This window comes from Fundulus heteroclitus, unplaced genomic scaffold, assembly GCF_011125445.2.
Source record: "Fundulus heteroclitus isolate FHET01 unplaced genomic scaffold, MU-UCD_Fhet_4.1 scaffold_122, whole genome shotgun sequence".
NCBI lineage: Eukaryota > Metazoa > Chordata > Actinopteri > Cyprinodontiformes > Fundulidae > Fundulus > Fundulus heteroclitus.
The window spans coordinates 592,442-607,324 of NW_023396534.1; the positions used below are offsets into that span (position 1 = coordinate 592,442).

The 14,883-nt window shown below is 45.2% G+C and overlaps 4 protein-coding genes across 5 annotated transcripts in view; all 4 read left to right on the forward strand.

Annotated features, from left to right (window-relative positions):
• The window catches only part of LOC118558327, a 254,277-nt gene extending 243,947 nt beyond the window's left edge, over positions 1–10,330 (forward strand). The window contains exons 4-6 of the mRNA XM_036128842.1: positions 8,870–9,040; positions 9,417–9,829; positions 9,917–10,330. Coding sequence (XP_035984735.1) covers positions 8,870–9,040; positions 9,417–9,829; positions 9,917–10,330 — 998 coding nt within the window. The remainder of the gene's footprint in view (positions 1–8,869; positions 9,041–9,416; positions 9,830–9,916) is intronic.
• Positions 16–3,288, forward strand: LOC118558311 (kinesin-like protein KIF20B). The gene is made up of 6 exons (XM_036128836.1): positions 16–26; positions 1,392–1,496; positions 2,456–2,568; positions 2,643–2,798; positions 2,877–3,106; positions 3,204–3,288. The coding sequence occupies exons 4-6, from the start codon at positions 2,745–2,747 to the stop codon at positions 3,259–3,261; spliced, it is 342 nt and encodes a 113-aa protein (XP_035984729.1). The 5' UTR covers positions 16–26; positions 1,392–1,496; positions 2,456–2,568; positions 2,643–2,744; the 3' UTR covers positions 3,262–3,288.
• On the forward strand, positions 5,176–8,578 carry LOC118558302. Of its 2 annotated transcripts, none has more exons than XM_036128822.1 (5): positions 5,176–5,604; positions 5,764–5,927; positions 6,056–6,383; positions 7,195–7,553; positions 8,353–8,578. In XM_036128822.1, the coding sequence occupies exons 1-5, from the start codon at positions 5,542–5,544 to the stop codon at positions 8,462–8,464; spliced, it is 1,026 nt and encodes a 341-aa protein (XP_035984715.1). In that variant the 5' UTR covers positions 5,176–5,541; the 3' UTR covers positions 8,465–8,578. The 2 variants fall into 2 exon arrangements, with proteins under 2 accessions (XP_035984715.1, XP_035984716.1); XM_036128823.1 differs by having other exon boundaries at positions 5,851–5,927.
• Positions 10,135–11,183, forward strand: LOC118558306. The gene is made up of 2 exons (XM_036128830.1): positions 10,135–10,413; positions 10,503–11,183. The coding sequence occupies exons 1-2, from the start codon at positions 10,358–10,360 to the stop codon at positions 11,101–11,103; spliced, it is 657 nt and encodes a 218-aa protein (XP_035984723.1). The 5' UTR covers positions 10,135–10,357; the 3' UTR covers positions 11,104–11,183.
• The last annotated feature ends 3,700 nt before the right edge of the window (positions 11,184–14,883 follow it).

A 14,883-nucleotide genomic window follows, 5' to 3' on the forward strand; every position in this document is an offset into this window, starting at 1 on the left:
TTGTGTTTTGTCGAGTGAAAACTGCGGTGAGTAATGATGATTAGCGCTTAGCATAGCATGCTAACTACTGCTGATTCTGGCTGATTGCTCACTGATTTCATGGAGAAAGTATCTTTGTTATATTGTTATGCTTGGAGACGATGTTTAAAACCAGCTGGAGACAGATGAAGGTATATGAGTGAATTAAGGATGTAAAAAATTGTGTTTTGTGTAAATTATCTGTTAATTGAGCTATTGCTGTATGTGATTTGTACTATTACTATATGCCAACTAATGCTATATAGTTAAGCGAGCTGGTTTTATGAGCTAAAAGAAGCAACAGTGTGTTTTTGAGTTATTGAGTGACAGTAATGTAATGAATGATTAACAAACATGATTGAAATGTGATTTAAAATAATTCATATACACCATTTTGTGTGTGTGGGCTGTTTAAACATTAATTTTATAGCTTTATGTGATACTTTGTCAATTTGAATGGTTCACGTTTGATTTAAGATTAAAAAGAGGATAAATACTGTACAGTTGATTTGGGTAAATGTATAAAAAGAGAAATAGATTAATGTAAAAGCTGCTGCTCTATGCAGGTTGTTTTTTTTGTATGAGTCGGTTTTGATCACTGATCTCTATTATACACTGGAGTGCTAATAGCCGCTGTTAGAACGAGTCGCTGTGAAGCCACCAGCCGCCATATTGGTACTCCCTATTTTCCTCCAGTAACTGGGGAATATGTGCGCTACAGCATCGAATAACGAGGATTTTCTCATGTTCAGGGGGGCTTAAAACTTTTAAAATGTCAAATGCTATATACTTTTATGTTATGTTCTAAAATTATCAAGTACTGAGAAAGTCATGTGCTGAAATATTTAGCATTTTATTTATTTAAATATATATATATATAACATTTATAAATATATAAATAACAATACATAAACATATATTTACAATTATGTCTACATATATACATATACATATACTTATATATACATATATATATTTAATATGAATAAATAGCTAAATATTTCAGCATCTAATTTCGTAGTAGTTGATAGTGTTAGTACATCCACTGACTGTAGAATTACCTGTGAAACGTTTTCACACAGACAGAAAACTGCTTGTTGTTGCAACCAAATCCTGTGGGATTCTGTGAGAGTAGGGAGTAGCAAGATGGCGGCCAGTGACTTCAGTTTTTAGGGCCAATCATCAATCTAGTGTATAATAGAGATCAGTGAGCACCGAGCAGTTGTGGGCTGATTACTATCTTTCACGTTGTGTTTCAGACGAGATTTGTTCGTAAGTATTGGTTAATTGGGAAAACAATAATTGTCTTTTTACCTTATTTAACTGAGGTGTAAATAATTGTATGCTTAAGTTATGAAAGTGTTTCTCTTCAGGTTGTAGCCGGGGCTGCTGTCCAGGAAGTAGGGCGCTGTGCGCTGGTTCTCTTGCCCATATATGGAAGAGGCGGTGACAGAGCACACCTGGTGGGGATGAGACAGGTAATGAGCTTCTACATTTAAAAGCAGGTAGATCTCTGAGGAGGATCCATCCTGTTTTGATTCTGACATGCGCAGTTATCAGGTTTCCCTAAAAAACACACAGAAGAAGAACTTCAATCTTTGCTGAACAACACAAAATACTAAACAAAGCAGTTTTTTACGAGTTTGTTAGTCTTCTGAGCGCCGAGACTGGACTTGGACTCGTCGGGTCCACTCTGGTCAGTCTGCCTCATCCAGACTAACTTGATCCTGACACGTTTATGTGAACGTTGATCGGATTATCAGTCTGAATAAACCACCAGATTACAATTTCATTCTGATTGAGGCAAATCCGATCATAATATTACGATTGGCTGTTTGTTCTGATTACTTTTGTCCATTTAAACGTAGCTACTGTCAACAAGGAGGTCTGATCCTTTTCTGCAATGAGGGACTCAGACCTTCATCTTCATCAGCTTCATCGGCTGTTCAGCCAAACATGACAGTCATAAAAATACACATAAAAGCCGACTCTGACTATAAACACTCAGAAATCTTCTTTATTTTTGTAATGCTGAATTTTTTAGCATCATTTAAAGATGCTAACCTAAATGCTGCTCTGGTCCGATTTAAACTTCAGTTTAACCAGTTTAACTAGATTTTTGAGGCACGTCTTAAAACCACGACTAAAATGTTTTCTGCATCCATCCCCGTTTCTGCTGCCAAGCAGCGCATCAGGAGTCACGCCTGTAGACGTTGTCTGCTTCAGATTCAAGACGTTTCCTTTTGAACCAGAGGAAACCTCTGCTCCATAAATTCCAACAATTTACAGTTTGTCAGCAAACACACCCGACCTCGAGATTTTACCGCGGTCGGAGCTGAAAAGTCGATAAGATAGTTTAAGGTTGTGGAAAACTGGAGAACAGTCAGTGAGAGTGGCAGGAGGTCTGAGGAGTTAAAGCGGTTCTGTGTGGTTCCAGAGGTAAACAGGCTGAAGGAGAAGGTGCTGCAGCAGAACCAGGGAGCCGGCGGGCCCTCAGAGGACCTGGACCTGGCCAAGGATGAAGCTTCACGAGCTCAGGAGAGCTTAAAGGTGGAACCAGATGTTTTCTGATGTGGACCAGATCAGTTCAGTCAAATCATGAAACTGAAGATGTTTTCCTGCAGATCCTGACAAAGAAGAGCCAGGCTGAACGCAGGAGGTGGCAGGAGGAGAAGCTGTCTCTGATTGGTCAAGCCAAAGAGGCAGAAGACAAGAGGAACCAGGAAATGAGGAAGTTTGCAGAAGACCGAGAGCGCTACTGCCGCCAGCAGAGCCTCTTAGTAAGAGGAGCAGGAGACCAGGAGCTGGCCCAACAGCCGAGGGGCCCAACAGTAACCCGTTTGCTCCTGCCTCCTCAGGAGTCCAAGCTGCTGGAGAAGGAGGCGGCCATGGAGAGCTGGAGGAAGGAGAGGGACGCCCTGGTTGCTGCCCTGGAGGTGCAGCTGCAGAAGCTGCTGTCCAGCCAAGCAGAGAAAGACAAAGTCATCAAGGAGCTGAGTGAGCAGAGCTCAAAGCAGCCAGCAGAGGTCAGTGTGGCGCCACCGCTTCCTTCCTCCTACGTCCTGCTGTCTCCCGATCTACGAGCAAAGTAAGCCCACTCCAGCCAATCGCTGCGCGCCCTCTGCCGGCGCTCGGCCAATCACCTGCCCCGCTGGTGGGCTTATATTTGACCAATCGCCTTCCAGCACCCGGATCCCTCATAAGCGCTCGGAGGAAGACGCTCCGCAGTCATCTTTACGTTGACAACTGTCTGGACTACTTTGGCGAGCGGTAAGTTTAAAATATATATGAATATTCTCTCTTTGTTTATTACAAATACCGAGCATGCTGCAAAGACGGCAGATTGATACGAACTCTTTCTGTTACCGTCTCGGTTTTAGCCGTTGTGTCTGTCGCTAGCTTGTACAGCGACCGTCACGCTTTTTTCATACAGTAATAATAATATTTTACATGAATGTGATCAAGTTTGCATCTTGATCACACTTGATCGCGCTGTGCTGCTGCTGTAATAATGCGCGCTTCGCGGAGGTTGTGCGCGCCGGCCGCCCCGCTTTAGCGCTATTCAGATTAAAGTTACACTTTATGAATGATCATAAATACGGGCTCCTTTGATTTTTGTGTACCTCCCGCCAAGAAAATAAATATAAATTACACTTGGTATTCTAGCAACAACATTATACGAACAAGTAACACGATTATATTAACAAGTGTTGATTAATTTTTGATAGAATTATTTTTAATATCCCAATTTAATTAATTTTACTTAATTCTCGCCTAAAATAGCGCGGTTTTAAATATAATATTGTTACTACAACACCAACAAGTCTTATTTTTGTCTTTAATACATTTATTGCAAAAAAGTTTATTATAAAATGTTTTTTTTTAAATTCCCGCCTAAAACAATGCACTTTATTTGCAGTATAGTACAATATTTGATACCTGGTGATGCTTTATAGCATCAGTAAATGGTAAATAAATGCTGCTGCTCATTTGTAAGTTCTTTAAATACTGATTGTAAAAATTGACATAAAAATCCAGAGTAATGATCGTGCAATATTTCAAATGATATTTCTATCAGTCACATTGTGCTTATGCTGCTCTCCTTTTAGATCATGTATGCGTATCCCGTGTTGTGTAAAACTCCTCAGGGTCGACTCCTGATGGGGCCGACTGAGGAGGCAAATAGGAGTACGGTGGTGGTGGCCGGGAGGGCCCGGCGTAAGGAGGAGGTTCTGGCCGAGGCCGCTGCCTTTGTGAGGCAGAACGGAGGGGATCCTGGTGACCAGTTCCTGGTTCTGGCTCATTGTAAGATCCAGTTTGGAAAACACCAGAACCAGAGGTTCCGCTGGCTGCTGGAGAACTCCCTGGGTTACGCGGTGTAGCTGGTCAGCAGCATCACGGGGGAGGAGGAGAGGGAGGAGCCGCTGTCGGCCAGCAAACACCTGTTCCTCAGGTACACCTCCCAGATCAGGGAGATAGGGGAGGCTGTGGAGGTGTATGGGAAGAAACAGGCCTTGCTCCAGGAGGCCCAGAGGAGCGGTGACTCTGGGTGTTTGATGGTGGAGTTTGGCGACTTCAAGGGCAGGTCCATGAAGGAGGTGTATGAGGAGCCAGGCAAGGAGGCCCAGGCTCTGGTCACCTACCTGAAGACAGCAAAGGCCAGGCCAAACACCAACATGGCCCTTTTCAAGGACTATGTGCTGAAGAGGCAGGCTTCAGCTGTAGCCCACCTGCCCACTGTGACAGCTCCTTCCTCCTCCTCCTCCTCCGCTGCCACTCCACCTGCTGCCACTCCACCTGCTGCCACTCCACCTGCTGCCGCTCTATCTGACCTAATGGTGCATGGGTGAAAATCAGAATGCTTTTCACTGACTCCTTCCATAACTTCACCCTCTCCTCATCATATTGTCTCTCTCCTACCCATCATGCTTTGCAATAAACGTTGTAGCTTTGTAGCTGTCTGGTAGTGCTGAAAAAGAAAGGCTGTGACAGTCTGTGCTTAACAACAAACTAATTGGAACTTTTTCCACTCCAGCCTCAAGAGGCCCTCCTCCTCCTGCTCCTCCTCCTCCTCCTCCTGCTCCTCCTCCTCCTGCTCCTCCTCCTCCTGCTCCTCCTCCTGCTGCTCCTCCTGCTCCTGCTCCTCCTGCTCCTCCTCCTCCTGTGGACTCCTGGCCCCGTGTTCCAGCCCCCTGCAGAGCTTCCTGGACACTGGAAGGAGCATCTTCCATCTTTCCAGCAGGACTGGATCCTGAAGGCTTTATTCAGGGCTAACCCTAAAACAGGGAAGCCAGAGCTGGTGCCACAGCTCACCTCCTGGTGGTCTCCTCCCCAGCCTCCGACCACCTTCACCCAGCCTCCTGCCTCTCCTGATCTCTTCTTCTGCCGCCCTTTGTTTCTCTGGATGCCTCTGAAGATGTTGTCCATCATCTGTGTCCAGCCAGCTTGCAATAGTCACAGGCTGACAGCAGCTGGCCTGTACAGCACTGTGGTCAAGGTGCTGGACATAGATGGTGGTATGATATGACCTCAGAGTATCTAGAATGCAAAGGGTGCAAGAAGAAGTATCCGGCCTGGTCAGAGGACATCCTGGGACAGCTGGACATCCTGGGACAGCTGGACATCCTGGGTCAGAGGACATCCTGGGACAGCTGGACATCCTGGGTCAGAGGACATCCTGGGTCAGAGGACATCCTGGGTCAGCTGGACATCCTGGGACAGCTGGACATCCTGGGTCAGCTGGACATCCTGGGACAGAGGACATCCTGGGACAGAGGACATCCTGGGACAGCTGGACATCCTGGGTCAGAGGACATCCTGGGACAGCTGGACATCCTGGGACAGCTGGACATCCTGGGACAGCTGGACATGGGACACAGCAGGAAATTCTCCGCCCTTCTGACATACAGGCATGACACATTAATGATAACAGCAATGTTCTATAATATGCTTGTGCTGCACTAAACTAAATGGTGGAAAATGTCCTGCATCCCTTTAATAAACACTGAGCAGAGCTCTTTTCCTGTCTGTAGCGTAGCGACTCATGTGACTACAGAGTGGTCATCCTGATGCGGGAGAGAACTCAGGGCAACAGCGTCACGCAGCTTCACAAGAAGCTGCAAGAGGAGCACAGCGCAGCGTGGACCCGCCGCACGCTGGACTACTTTGCTGCCTGTGAGCCCTTCACTGACTCCTGTCTGGTCGAGCCGCCAGTGTTCTCTGCCCCCCCGCCCCTCCCGGCCCTCCCTAAACCCAAGTGGCTTCTGGCTGTGTACGCCAGGGACGTCCTGTCACGGCTGCCTGAGGTAAAGGCCAGAATAACCTCTGTGTTTGGCTCCGTGCTCAAGATGGACTCCACCAAAAAGGTAAAAACTATCAAATGTGAATGATTGTAATTGCTTTTATTCATTCATATATATATATATATATATATATATATATATATATATATATATATATATATATATATATATATATATATATATCAGGGTTCCCGCGGATCCTTAAAAAGTCTTAAAAGGCATTGAATTCTGTAATATAAAACTAAGGCCTTAATTGGCATTAAAATGTCTTAAATCAGTCTTTCTTAGGTCTTAAAATTGTTACCAGGTCATAAATAGGATTTAGTTTTTGTAATCCTTACCAAACAGTAAAATAATTGACACAATTATATATATTTTTAATTTACCGAAAGGCTCAATGTAACTATTATTGGTTCCGTCCCGATAGCGGAAGCAATAAAAACTGTTGCGGCCGGACCATAACTGCGAAAAAGAGTTGGCACTGGTTATGTTGTGGTTTTTAATACTGATTTATAGTTTATTTTAGTAGGGAACAAAACAAAGTTTGTGCATTCAGTTCAGTAGTTGTTAAAAATATATCTGTAATTTGTGTGTTTTTTAGCGTTATTCCTATATGGAATGTTTTTCAAACTTTTAAACATGTCTACTGGGCCACAAAGTAATGGTTTATGTTAAAATAAACATTTGGGTGAAGTTGTCGCAACCAGGTTTATCTTGTTTATCGTGAAGTTGGTCTTAACTTTTTATTTCAAGTGGCATTAAAAAGTCTTAAAAAGTCTTGAATTTAACTTCCCTTATGCTGTAGGAACCCTGATATATATCTAGATAGATAGGTGTATGTGTGCTTATTTTACTGTTTTTTTTTTTTACATAGGTTACCAAGAAAGTGGCCGGTGCAGCTGCCAACACAGCTGGGTGGTGCACCAATGTGGGCAACGAGCACGGCCAGGTTCTGGTGTGGGTCCTGACAGCAGCAGAGGGCCATGGACTGTGGCCCATGGCGGCTGGTCTTATGAGGCGCTACAGGGAGGCAGGAGTGGCGCCTCCTGTCATAATGTATGTGGAGCGGGACTGCTGCAGCCCCCACGGACAGTCACAGGTCAGGGCCATGTTCGCTGAGTGGAGGGAGCTTCAGGTGCGCCTGGACATCTGGCACTTCATGCGGCGTTTTGCAGCAGGAGTCACCACTGAGGCTCATCAGCTGTATGGAATATTCATGGCTCCACTGTCCAGGTAAAGTCTTCATCTTGTTTGTATATTTATTGTCTAAAGTAGGGGTGTCAAACATACGGCCCGCGGGCCGGATCCGGCCCGCCAAACAATTTAGTCCGGCCCTGTGGCTAAATGCATTATCATTATAAAAAAAAGAAAAATATATATATATATATTTTTTTTTTTTTTTCCAGTGTCCTGTCTGACCATGTGGCAATAAGATGCCACAAAGAGCTCATCATATTTGACTTTCACAAGTGGACAAGATAAAAGGAAGAGAATGATAAAACAATTATTGAAAAAAACATGTACTTCATTTAATTGAAAATATGCAGTTCCTATATTGTCCACGAGGGGCGCTGTGTTTTAATTAGCAGATTAAGCTTCAGGTGTGGAAAAATTCAATCATTTCAATCATCATTTCTTAATTTTTATCTGTTTGATGTATTTTGTCATGCAGGACGGTGTTTTTAAGTTCCAAAAAATGTGAATAAATGTTTTTCAACATTGTACAATCACTGTGATCAGTTCTTATGCATAATGCACAAGTAAATGTTTAACTGAGTAAAAGTATTGTTGAAATTGCACATACTTTTCTTAAAAACGCTGAGGTTATTCATAAGATAATGTGTAAAAGTGAAATTAACTTAATATAAAAATCAACAAGTCCACTTTTATTAGTTTTATTTAATCTTGCAATGAGTTAACTCGTGTGGCCCTCTTGAGATCAGATTAAGCTGAATGCGGCCCCTAAACCAAAATGAGTTTGACACCCCTGGTCTAAAGTCTAAGTCTAACAGAGAACATGAACTCTGTCCAGGTGCATCTCTGAGCTGATCCGGCAGATGTTGCTGCTCTTAGGCTGGCCAAGCAGGGGCAGCTTCTGGCCCAGGGAGTTGGTCCAGTCTCTGAGAAGGCCCTGGACCAGATGATCACCAGGAGGGAGTTGGCTCTTCACTGCTGCAAGAGGACCAGGGGAGCAGAGGAGACAGCCAGGAGGATCAAGGCCCTGGTGGATGAGATGGACAGTGAGAAGGGGAGGGACACTCTGGGAGGACCACTGGTGGACCACGAGTGCATTCAGCAGGTCTGGAAGGAGCAGCAGAGACACATCACCTGTATTCAGGACCCAGAGGGCTTCTCTCTGTACCTGAAGACAGGCACACTGAAGAAGGGTGGTGTGGACCTCTGCTGCTACCGCTGTGCTCGTGGCTCCACCTCCTTGGAGTCCTTCCACCTCCATCTAAATCGCCTCATCCCAGGTGGCTGATTTTATCTTTTAATGTTGTTGTTTTAAACGCAGAGAGTAAAAGTCATCTTCTTGGTTTCCCCTGCAGGGACCAGTGCCAGCGACGCCCACTTCCAGGCCGACCTCCTGGAGGGTCTGATGCTGGAACCAGGACCGCATGGAGGAAGCTGTGAGCTGAGGATCTACAGCAGCGCTGAGAGGGAGGCCATGGACCGACTCAGCTTGGACGAGCGCTACCAGCCTCCTGGGTCACATACAGGCAAGAATGATTAACCTTAACTCAGACGTGTTGGCAGAAGAAAAAACTGTTCTAGTGGTTTCTCTGGAGATGCATCCATGGTTTGCTGATGCCGACGTATTTCCACCAACCAACACTGACATGCAGCGCTAAAAGGAATCCTCCATTTTAAAAGCACAGAAACCAAAGCAACACATTTAGTGGTAAAAGATGTTTTTATTCTTCCTGATGAATAAACAAAGTCTAAAGCAGGTCAGAGACTGAAAGAGCCTGGAGTTTCATCACTTTCTACTTTCACTTTTTACTCTGCTACTTTCCACCACTATGGAGTGCATGTTTGAATACTTCCTTAGTTCACATTCTTGACTAATAATCTGTATTCTGCGTTCTTCTACAGGGGAGCTTCTTGGGATGGAGTACCTTTACAGTCAGTCTGGTCGTTCGCTGACTGTAATGGACAACCCAGAGGAAGAGGATCGGCTGGTGGAGCTGATGGATGATGAGGCGGTGCGCGATGAAGGCTTTGTGGAGGAGGAACCCGAGAACCTGACCGTGCCCGTCCTCTTTGCTCCAGAACACAGCAGCGTCCAGCAGGCCTCCAGCCCCTCTTCCTCTGCACCGTCCACATCCAGCCGAGGAGATCTACGTCAGCGCCTCAGCCAGAGTCCTCTGCCTCCTCCTCCTCTGCCTCCTCCTCTGCCTCCTCCTCTGCCTCCTCCTCTGCCTCCTCCCCTGCAGCGCCCTGTCCAGCCAACCGGAGCCTCTGGTCCTGCAGCATCAGCTGGGTCCAGCGTTGCAGACCAGGCCCCTGTGAGTAGACGACACGTTAGCTTCAGTGCAACATCACTGAGATTTTACATGCTGTAATGTATTTTGTATTTTAATACTTTCATGCAGGCTGCAGTCCTCGGACCTGACGGCATCCCAGGCTGGGATAAGGTCCAGGACTTGGCCGAGTACCTGGTGACCCTGCGTCAGGCTCTTTACCTGGACGAGCAGCAGGTCAGAGGTCATCTGCCTGTGACCTCTGACCTGGACAAGAGGAGGATCAATTACCAACCCAGGCACCAAGCCAAGCTGGCACACGGCCGCTTTAAGGCCCCCAGGAATACGGGCGTCACCCCGGGTGTGGACAGTGTCAAGAGGAGCCTGATTGGTCCTCCAGGGGGACCGGCTCAGTGGCCCAGCACCAGTCGTCTAGTTGAGGCTCTGTGCATTAAATTGTGTTCATTGCACAAGTCCCCAACAAAAAAGGATGGAGTGCGGCTTCCTCGGTGGACCAAAGTTCTCACCGACTACCACCACATCTGAGACCTGGTGCTGGACTGCCCCCCCCTGATGGAGGCCACCTCTCTTCAGCTTTTTGTCCTCAATCAGAGGACTCTGACACAGTGGTAAGCACAATGCTTATTTTTTTTTTACTTTGACATTTGAAATAAAAGTATCACATTTAATTGTTATGGTGACAGTTTTCTGATTGCAGGTTTAATCGAAGGGAGAGCACGCAGGAGATTAGTGTCCTCACCCAGGGCCTTGCTGCAGAGGACCACATCGTTGTGGCCAGCTCACAGCTGCCTCCTCCGTGGGAGAAGCTGGATGAAGCGCCGTCCCCCTCAGGACTCCAGCATGAGTTTGCCCTCCCGCCAAACAGAGCAGGTAAGGCTCCTAAGCTGCGGCCAGGCAGACGACCTGCTAGTGCCACCGTCCTGCAGCCCGTCACCCCAGCAGTTCCTCTTCCTATCCCAGCTCAGCTTCTTTTATTGAACCCTGGGTCGACAGTGATGGCAGCAGGTCATCACAGGGCTGCTCCTCCCCTGGCTCCTTATTTAACACCTGCCACACAGGTGGCTCCTGCACCCACTGCTCCTGCGTCTGTGTCCCGCTTCACTGAGAGGAACAGGCGACGCAGGGCAGAAGAGGAGGCCTCCGCGAGCCAGAAACAAAAGTATGTGAGAGAAGTGGCTTTTAACAAGTGCAGCAAATGTGGGCAGCCAAAAACAAAAGAGTTTGGCCACAGCCGATTTGGCAGCGCCACTTTCTGCCCCAGTGCTTCAGGGGCAAATCCTTGGAGCAGTGGCTGGTAGAACAGCGGCAGCTGAAGAAACCGGGAAACCCACCCTAATAATAATAATAATAATAATAATAATAATAATGATAATAGTAACAAAACCAATAACATGTAAATATATATATATATATATATATATATATATATATATATATATATTAGGGCTGGGCAAGTTAATGCGTTAATTTCGCGTTAACTCATTAGACTATTAACGGCGATATTTTCTTTAACGCGCGTTAACGCATGTTGCTCACATGCTTTTATTTTGTGAAGATCTGTCCAACTTCCCTTTGTGTGTGCCGCACTTCCGTTTCAGCGCTTCCCTCGGCCAAATAACATTAGTTTGACTGAAATGATCAACTGTCGCGGCAACAGTGTCAAAACTTGCAGAGCAATGGAAGTGGCAGGTCAGGGCCACAGCTTCAAACTATTCATGAGTGAGTGGATGATACAAAGAAGTGGCCTCATATAACGTACGAGGACATTTTAACCTGTTTTGTGTCGTTACTTGGTGCGGACGGCTCTGCTGTGCGACTTTACCGAAGCGAACCTCCGCAGTGAAAGAGTTGGATCGGTGTTAATAAATATCAACATGGATGACCTGGTATTCATGGAGGCTGATGTCCGTTCAAGCTAAAACTAGTCCGACGTTCACGCTGCTGGATTCTGACTGCATCAATCGGCTCTACGAGACCTCAGAGCGCTCTGATGCTGCGGCTCCAGGGAAAGCCTTCAGTCATGCAGCGGCGACTTATGGAAGGTAGGCTGATGAATTATCTGATTCAGAAACATACTGGCCGTTGGCTCGTTGTGATTAGATTGCTGCTCAGTTAATTTTGTAATGTTTGGGATTTAACTGATGTTATGAGAGGATATCAAAACATTAGCTTACCTGTCTCCTCTCCTCTTGACGTCTCCTGGTTTTGTTTTTTTATGGAACTTCGCAGCCCAGACACTTTTCTGGCGTCATGTGGTCTTATGTTGGTCTTTTGTCCACAAAATGAAAAAAACATACGGTCGCTTCGGTGGTTTCTTCAGATTTTAAGCTTTTAACCACAGGCGAAGGGATTCCTCATTCTTCGGCTGAGGGTGAATGAAGTAGGGCGCCTCGTATCCACAGCTTTTGTACACGGTCGATGATTAAAACACTCCTGCTCCACGTAAACCTTTCTTTTACACCCGTTACTATGACAACCTCTAACCACACAAATGATCCCGGTCTTCCTCGAAGTCATAATGACGAGTAATTTGAGACGAAGTAGCCGCATGAGCCGCTTCTCAGATAGCTAAACACTGACAGGAAGTGAGCGGGCGGAAGTCTCGCCCAAACAAACGTCAACTCGTTGCCTCCATGTTTCCGTCAAAAATAAGGTGGATATGCACGCGAGAAAGCAACAACAAAAAACCGCGTGTCAACGTCAAATAAACGCAAGCAACGCAAGCATATCGAGTTAGCAAGCATTTCAGTTTAAAGTTCTTCCAGTATCGAATATGACAGAAACAAGTTAGTTGTAACCACTGCCAAGTTAAACTTTGGTATTGAACATAAAATGGTAATGCTGCTCCCTGCTGTTACCTCAGAAATTGCCTGTTTTTGGTAGATTTTTTCCCCATAAAGAGAATTCCCTGTCAGTGGCAATAAGCTTTAATTTATTATTATTGCTATTTTTTGTTTTACATGTTTAAGTTGAGCTTTACACTAAATATGTGTTACTGATAAGTGCTACAAATGTTACAACACTTTTGTTCATATGGCAGCAGAACATTAAAATAAAAGTGCTCTTTACACTACTTTTGAATTCATTTTTGGAGTTTGTAAATACAATGCGATTAATCATGATTAATCAGGGCGATTAATCAGGGCGATTAATTGCGATTAAATATTTTAATCGTTGCCCAGCCCTAAAAATAAATAAAGGTTACTACTTCATATCACGGGTTCTTTTAGGAACATAACCCCCGTGAGAAACGAGGGTTCACTGTAACCGTATAAGTCTAATAAAAGCTTCCTGAAGGGTCCCGGCCCAGACGGGCTCTGAAAGACAACAAGTGTCTCAGTTTCCAGTCATTCTGCAGAATAAAAACTGTTTTAATGGTCTGAAGGAAAATGCAGCTGAAAGCAACAAAGTCCATTAATGGAGGAAATGAGGAGCTTTTCTGTGCAGTGAGGTTTGATGTGCTGAAGGCAGCAGTGATGGAGCTCCCAGTGAGGACCGTCCTCCAGGAGGAAACCTCAGAGATGTGAGGAACCTGGAGATGAGCTGAGTCCACCATGAAGACATCAGCAGCTTACATCTTAAAGTTGCAGTGTGAGAGTCAAATTTAAACTTTTAAAACAAATCTGAATAAACAGTACACCCAGGTTAAAACCTTGTTGCCTGTCCTTGCCTGTCCTGTATCTTGTCTGACTTCATGCAACCACTTCCCTCCCTTCAGCCAGGCTGAGGAAAAGACTCCACCATCAAAGCTTCAGTGCAGTTCAGCTGTCCTCGTTTCAGCTGGTTGTGCCTCAATGGACAAATAGCTGTCATTTCTTATTTCATGCTAATCTTTGGTGTGAAACCAACATCTTTTCTGTCAATAAGAAAAGTTATTTTGGAGTTTCATCAGTTTTCAGGAAACCGGTTTATAATTGAAGGACTTTGTGCTGAAAGCTTGAAAAAAAAAAGCATGAATTTAACGTCCTGAAGAATCACTGCTGCAGAGAAGACGAAGAATTTGAATTTGATTTAATATGAGGTCAATGTTGCAAAGGTGTCTTTTTAAAAATAAAATCTGAGATCTCTTTTAACTAGGCGGTTACCTATGCTTCCTAAATGTCTTCAGAGTCCAGACCAAATGAGAAATAAAGAAATGAGACCTTTATATCCCAGAGCAACGATGGCACAGTGCCCGCTTGAAAGCATTTTTTACCTCCGTCAGTCAACAGAACATTGAAATAGCTGATTTTTTATTTTCACTTTGCAGGACTGTAACATAAATTGCAACCTGAATTGTTGAGAAATGTTCCTAACCGGGCACTGAAGTGTCAAAGCAACTGGAAATAAAAATCTGCCAAATGTCAAAAAGCCTTTAAAAGCATTTTCAGCAGAGTTGGTCAGAAAATTATTGCTTAACAAAAAAATAAGAAGCTTTAATTTAGAAAACATCTCCGTAATCCAGTCCAGATAAAATGTTGCAGCTTTAAGCTGATTTTACATTAAAGAACGAAAACTTGTTACAACAAAAATATCTTTATTCTCAGCTACGTCCAGTTTCTCCACCTGGGGGTTAAAGGTCATCAAATTATTTATTCCTGCTGTCAGAGCTCAACAGTAAAAACCTCATCAGCATCAAGATGAAAATAAGCATCAACACGTTCAGACCCAGATAGACAATAAAAGGAACCAAGGACTGAACCCTGTGGCGCCCCCTGGTGGACGAGAAATCGACCAGAAGCGCCGTGAAAACCCGCCTGTCTGGCTGCCATGCGCGCTCCCGACACAGGAGAACAGAATTTAGCACAGCACCTGTTTCCTGCAACTTTTATTTGTGTCCCTGGTCCGACACGCCTGAGTCCAATAATCCGGTAATTATCAGGACTCTGGAGAACCTGACTGCAGACTGAGGAGCTGATTGTTCCATTTGATTCAGGCGTGATGGACGAGAGAACCTCTAAAAGTTTCAGGACACCGGCCCTCCAGGACTGGAGCTGGACACCGTTGGAACAGGAACCTGAAGCTGAAAATGTGGGACTGTCCCTTTAAGAGGAGCAGCAGGACGCCGTGCACGCTGCGGCTCTGTGTGCGCGTTCACA

Bases quoted from the DNA above. Each gene is read 5' to 3' on its own strand.
- LOC118558311 (XM_036128836.1), top strand. From the start codon at position 2,745: ATGAGGAAGTTTGCAGAAGACCGAGAGCGCTACTGCCGCCAGCAGAGC. The intron at 2,799-2,876 runs GTAAGAGGAGCA...CTGCCTCCTCAG, and splicing joins GCCGCCAGCAGAGCCTCTTA to GAGTCCAAGCTGCTGGAGAA. The intron at 3,107-3,203 runs GTAAGCCCACTC...ATCGCCTTCCAG, and splicing joins TCTCCCGATCTACGAGCAAA to CACCCGGATCCCTCATAAGC.
- LOC118558302 (XM_036128822.1), top strand. From the start codon at position 5,542: ATGACCTCAGAGTATCTAGAATGCAAAGGGTGCAAGAAGAAGTATCCG. The intron at 5,605-5,763 runs ATCCTGGGACAG...GGTCAGCTGGAC, and splicing joins ATCCGGCCTGGTCAGAGGAC to ATCCTGGGACAGAGGACATC. The intron at 5,928-6,055 runs GCATGACACATT...TCTGTAGCGTAG, and splicing joins TCCGCCCTTCTGACATACAG to CGACTCATGTGACTACAGAG.
- LOC118558306 (XM_036128830.1), top strand. From the start codon at position 10,358: ATGGAGGCCACCTCTCTTCAGCTTTTTGTCCTCAATCAGAGGACTCTG. The intron at 10,414-10,502 runs GTAAGCACAATG...TTCTGATTGCAG, and splicing joins CAGAGGACTCTGACACAGTG to GTTTAATCGAAGGGAGAGCA.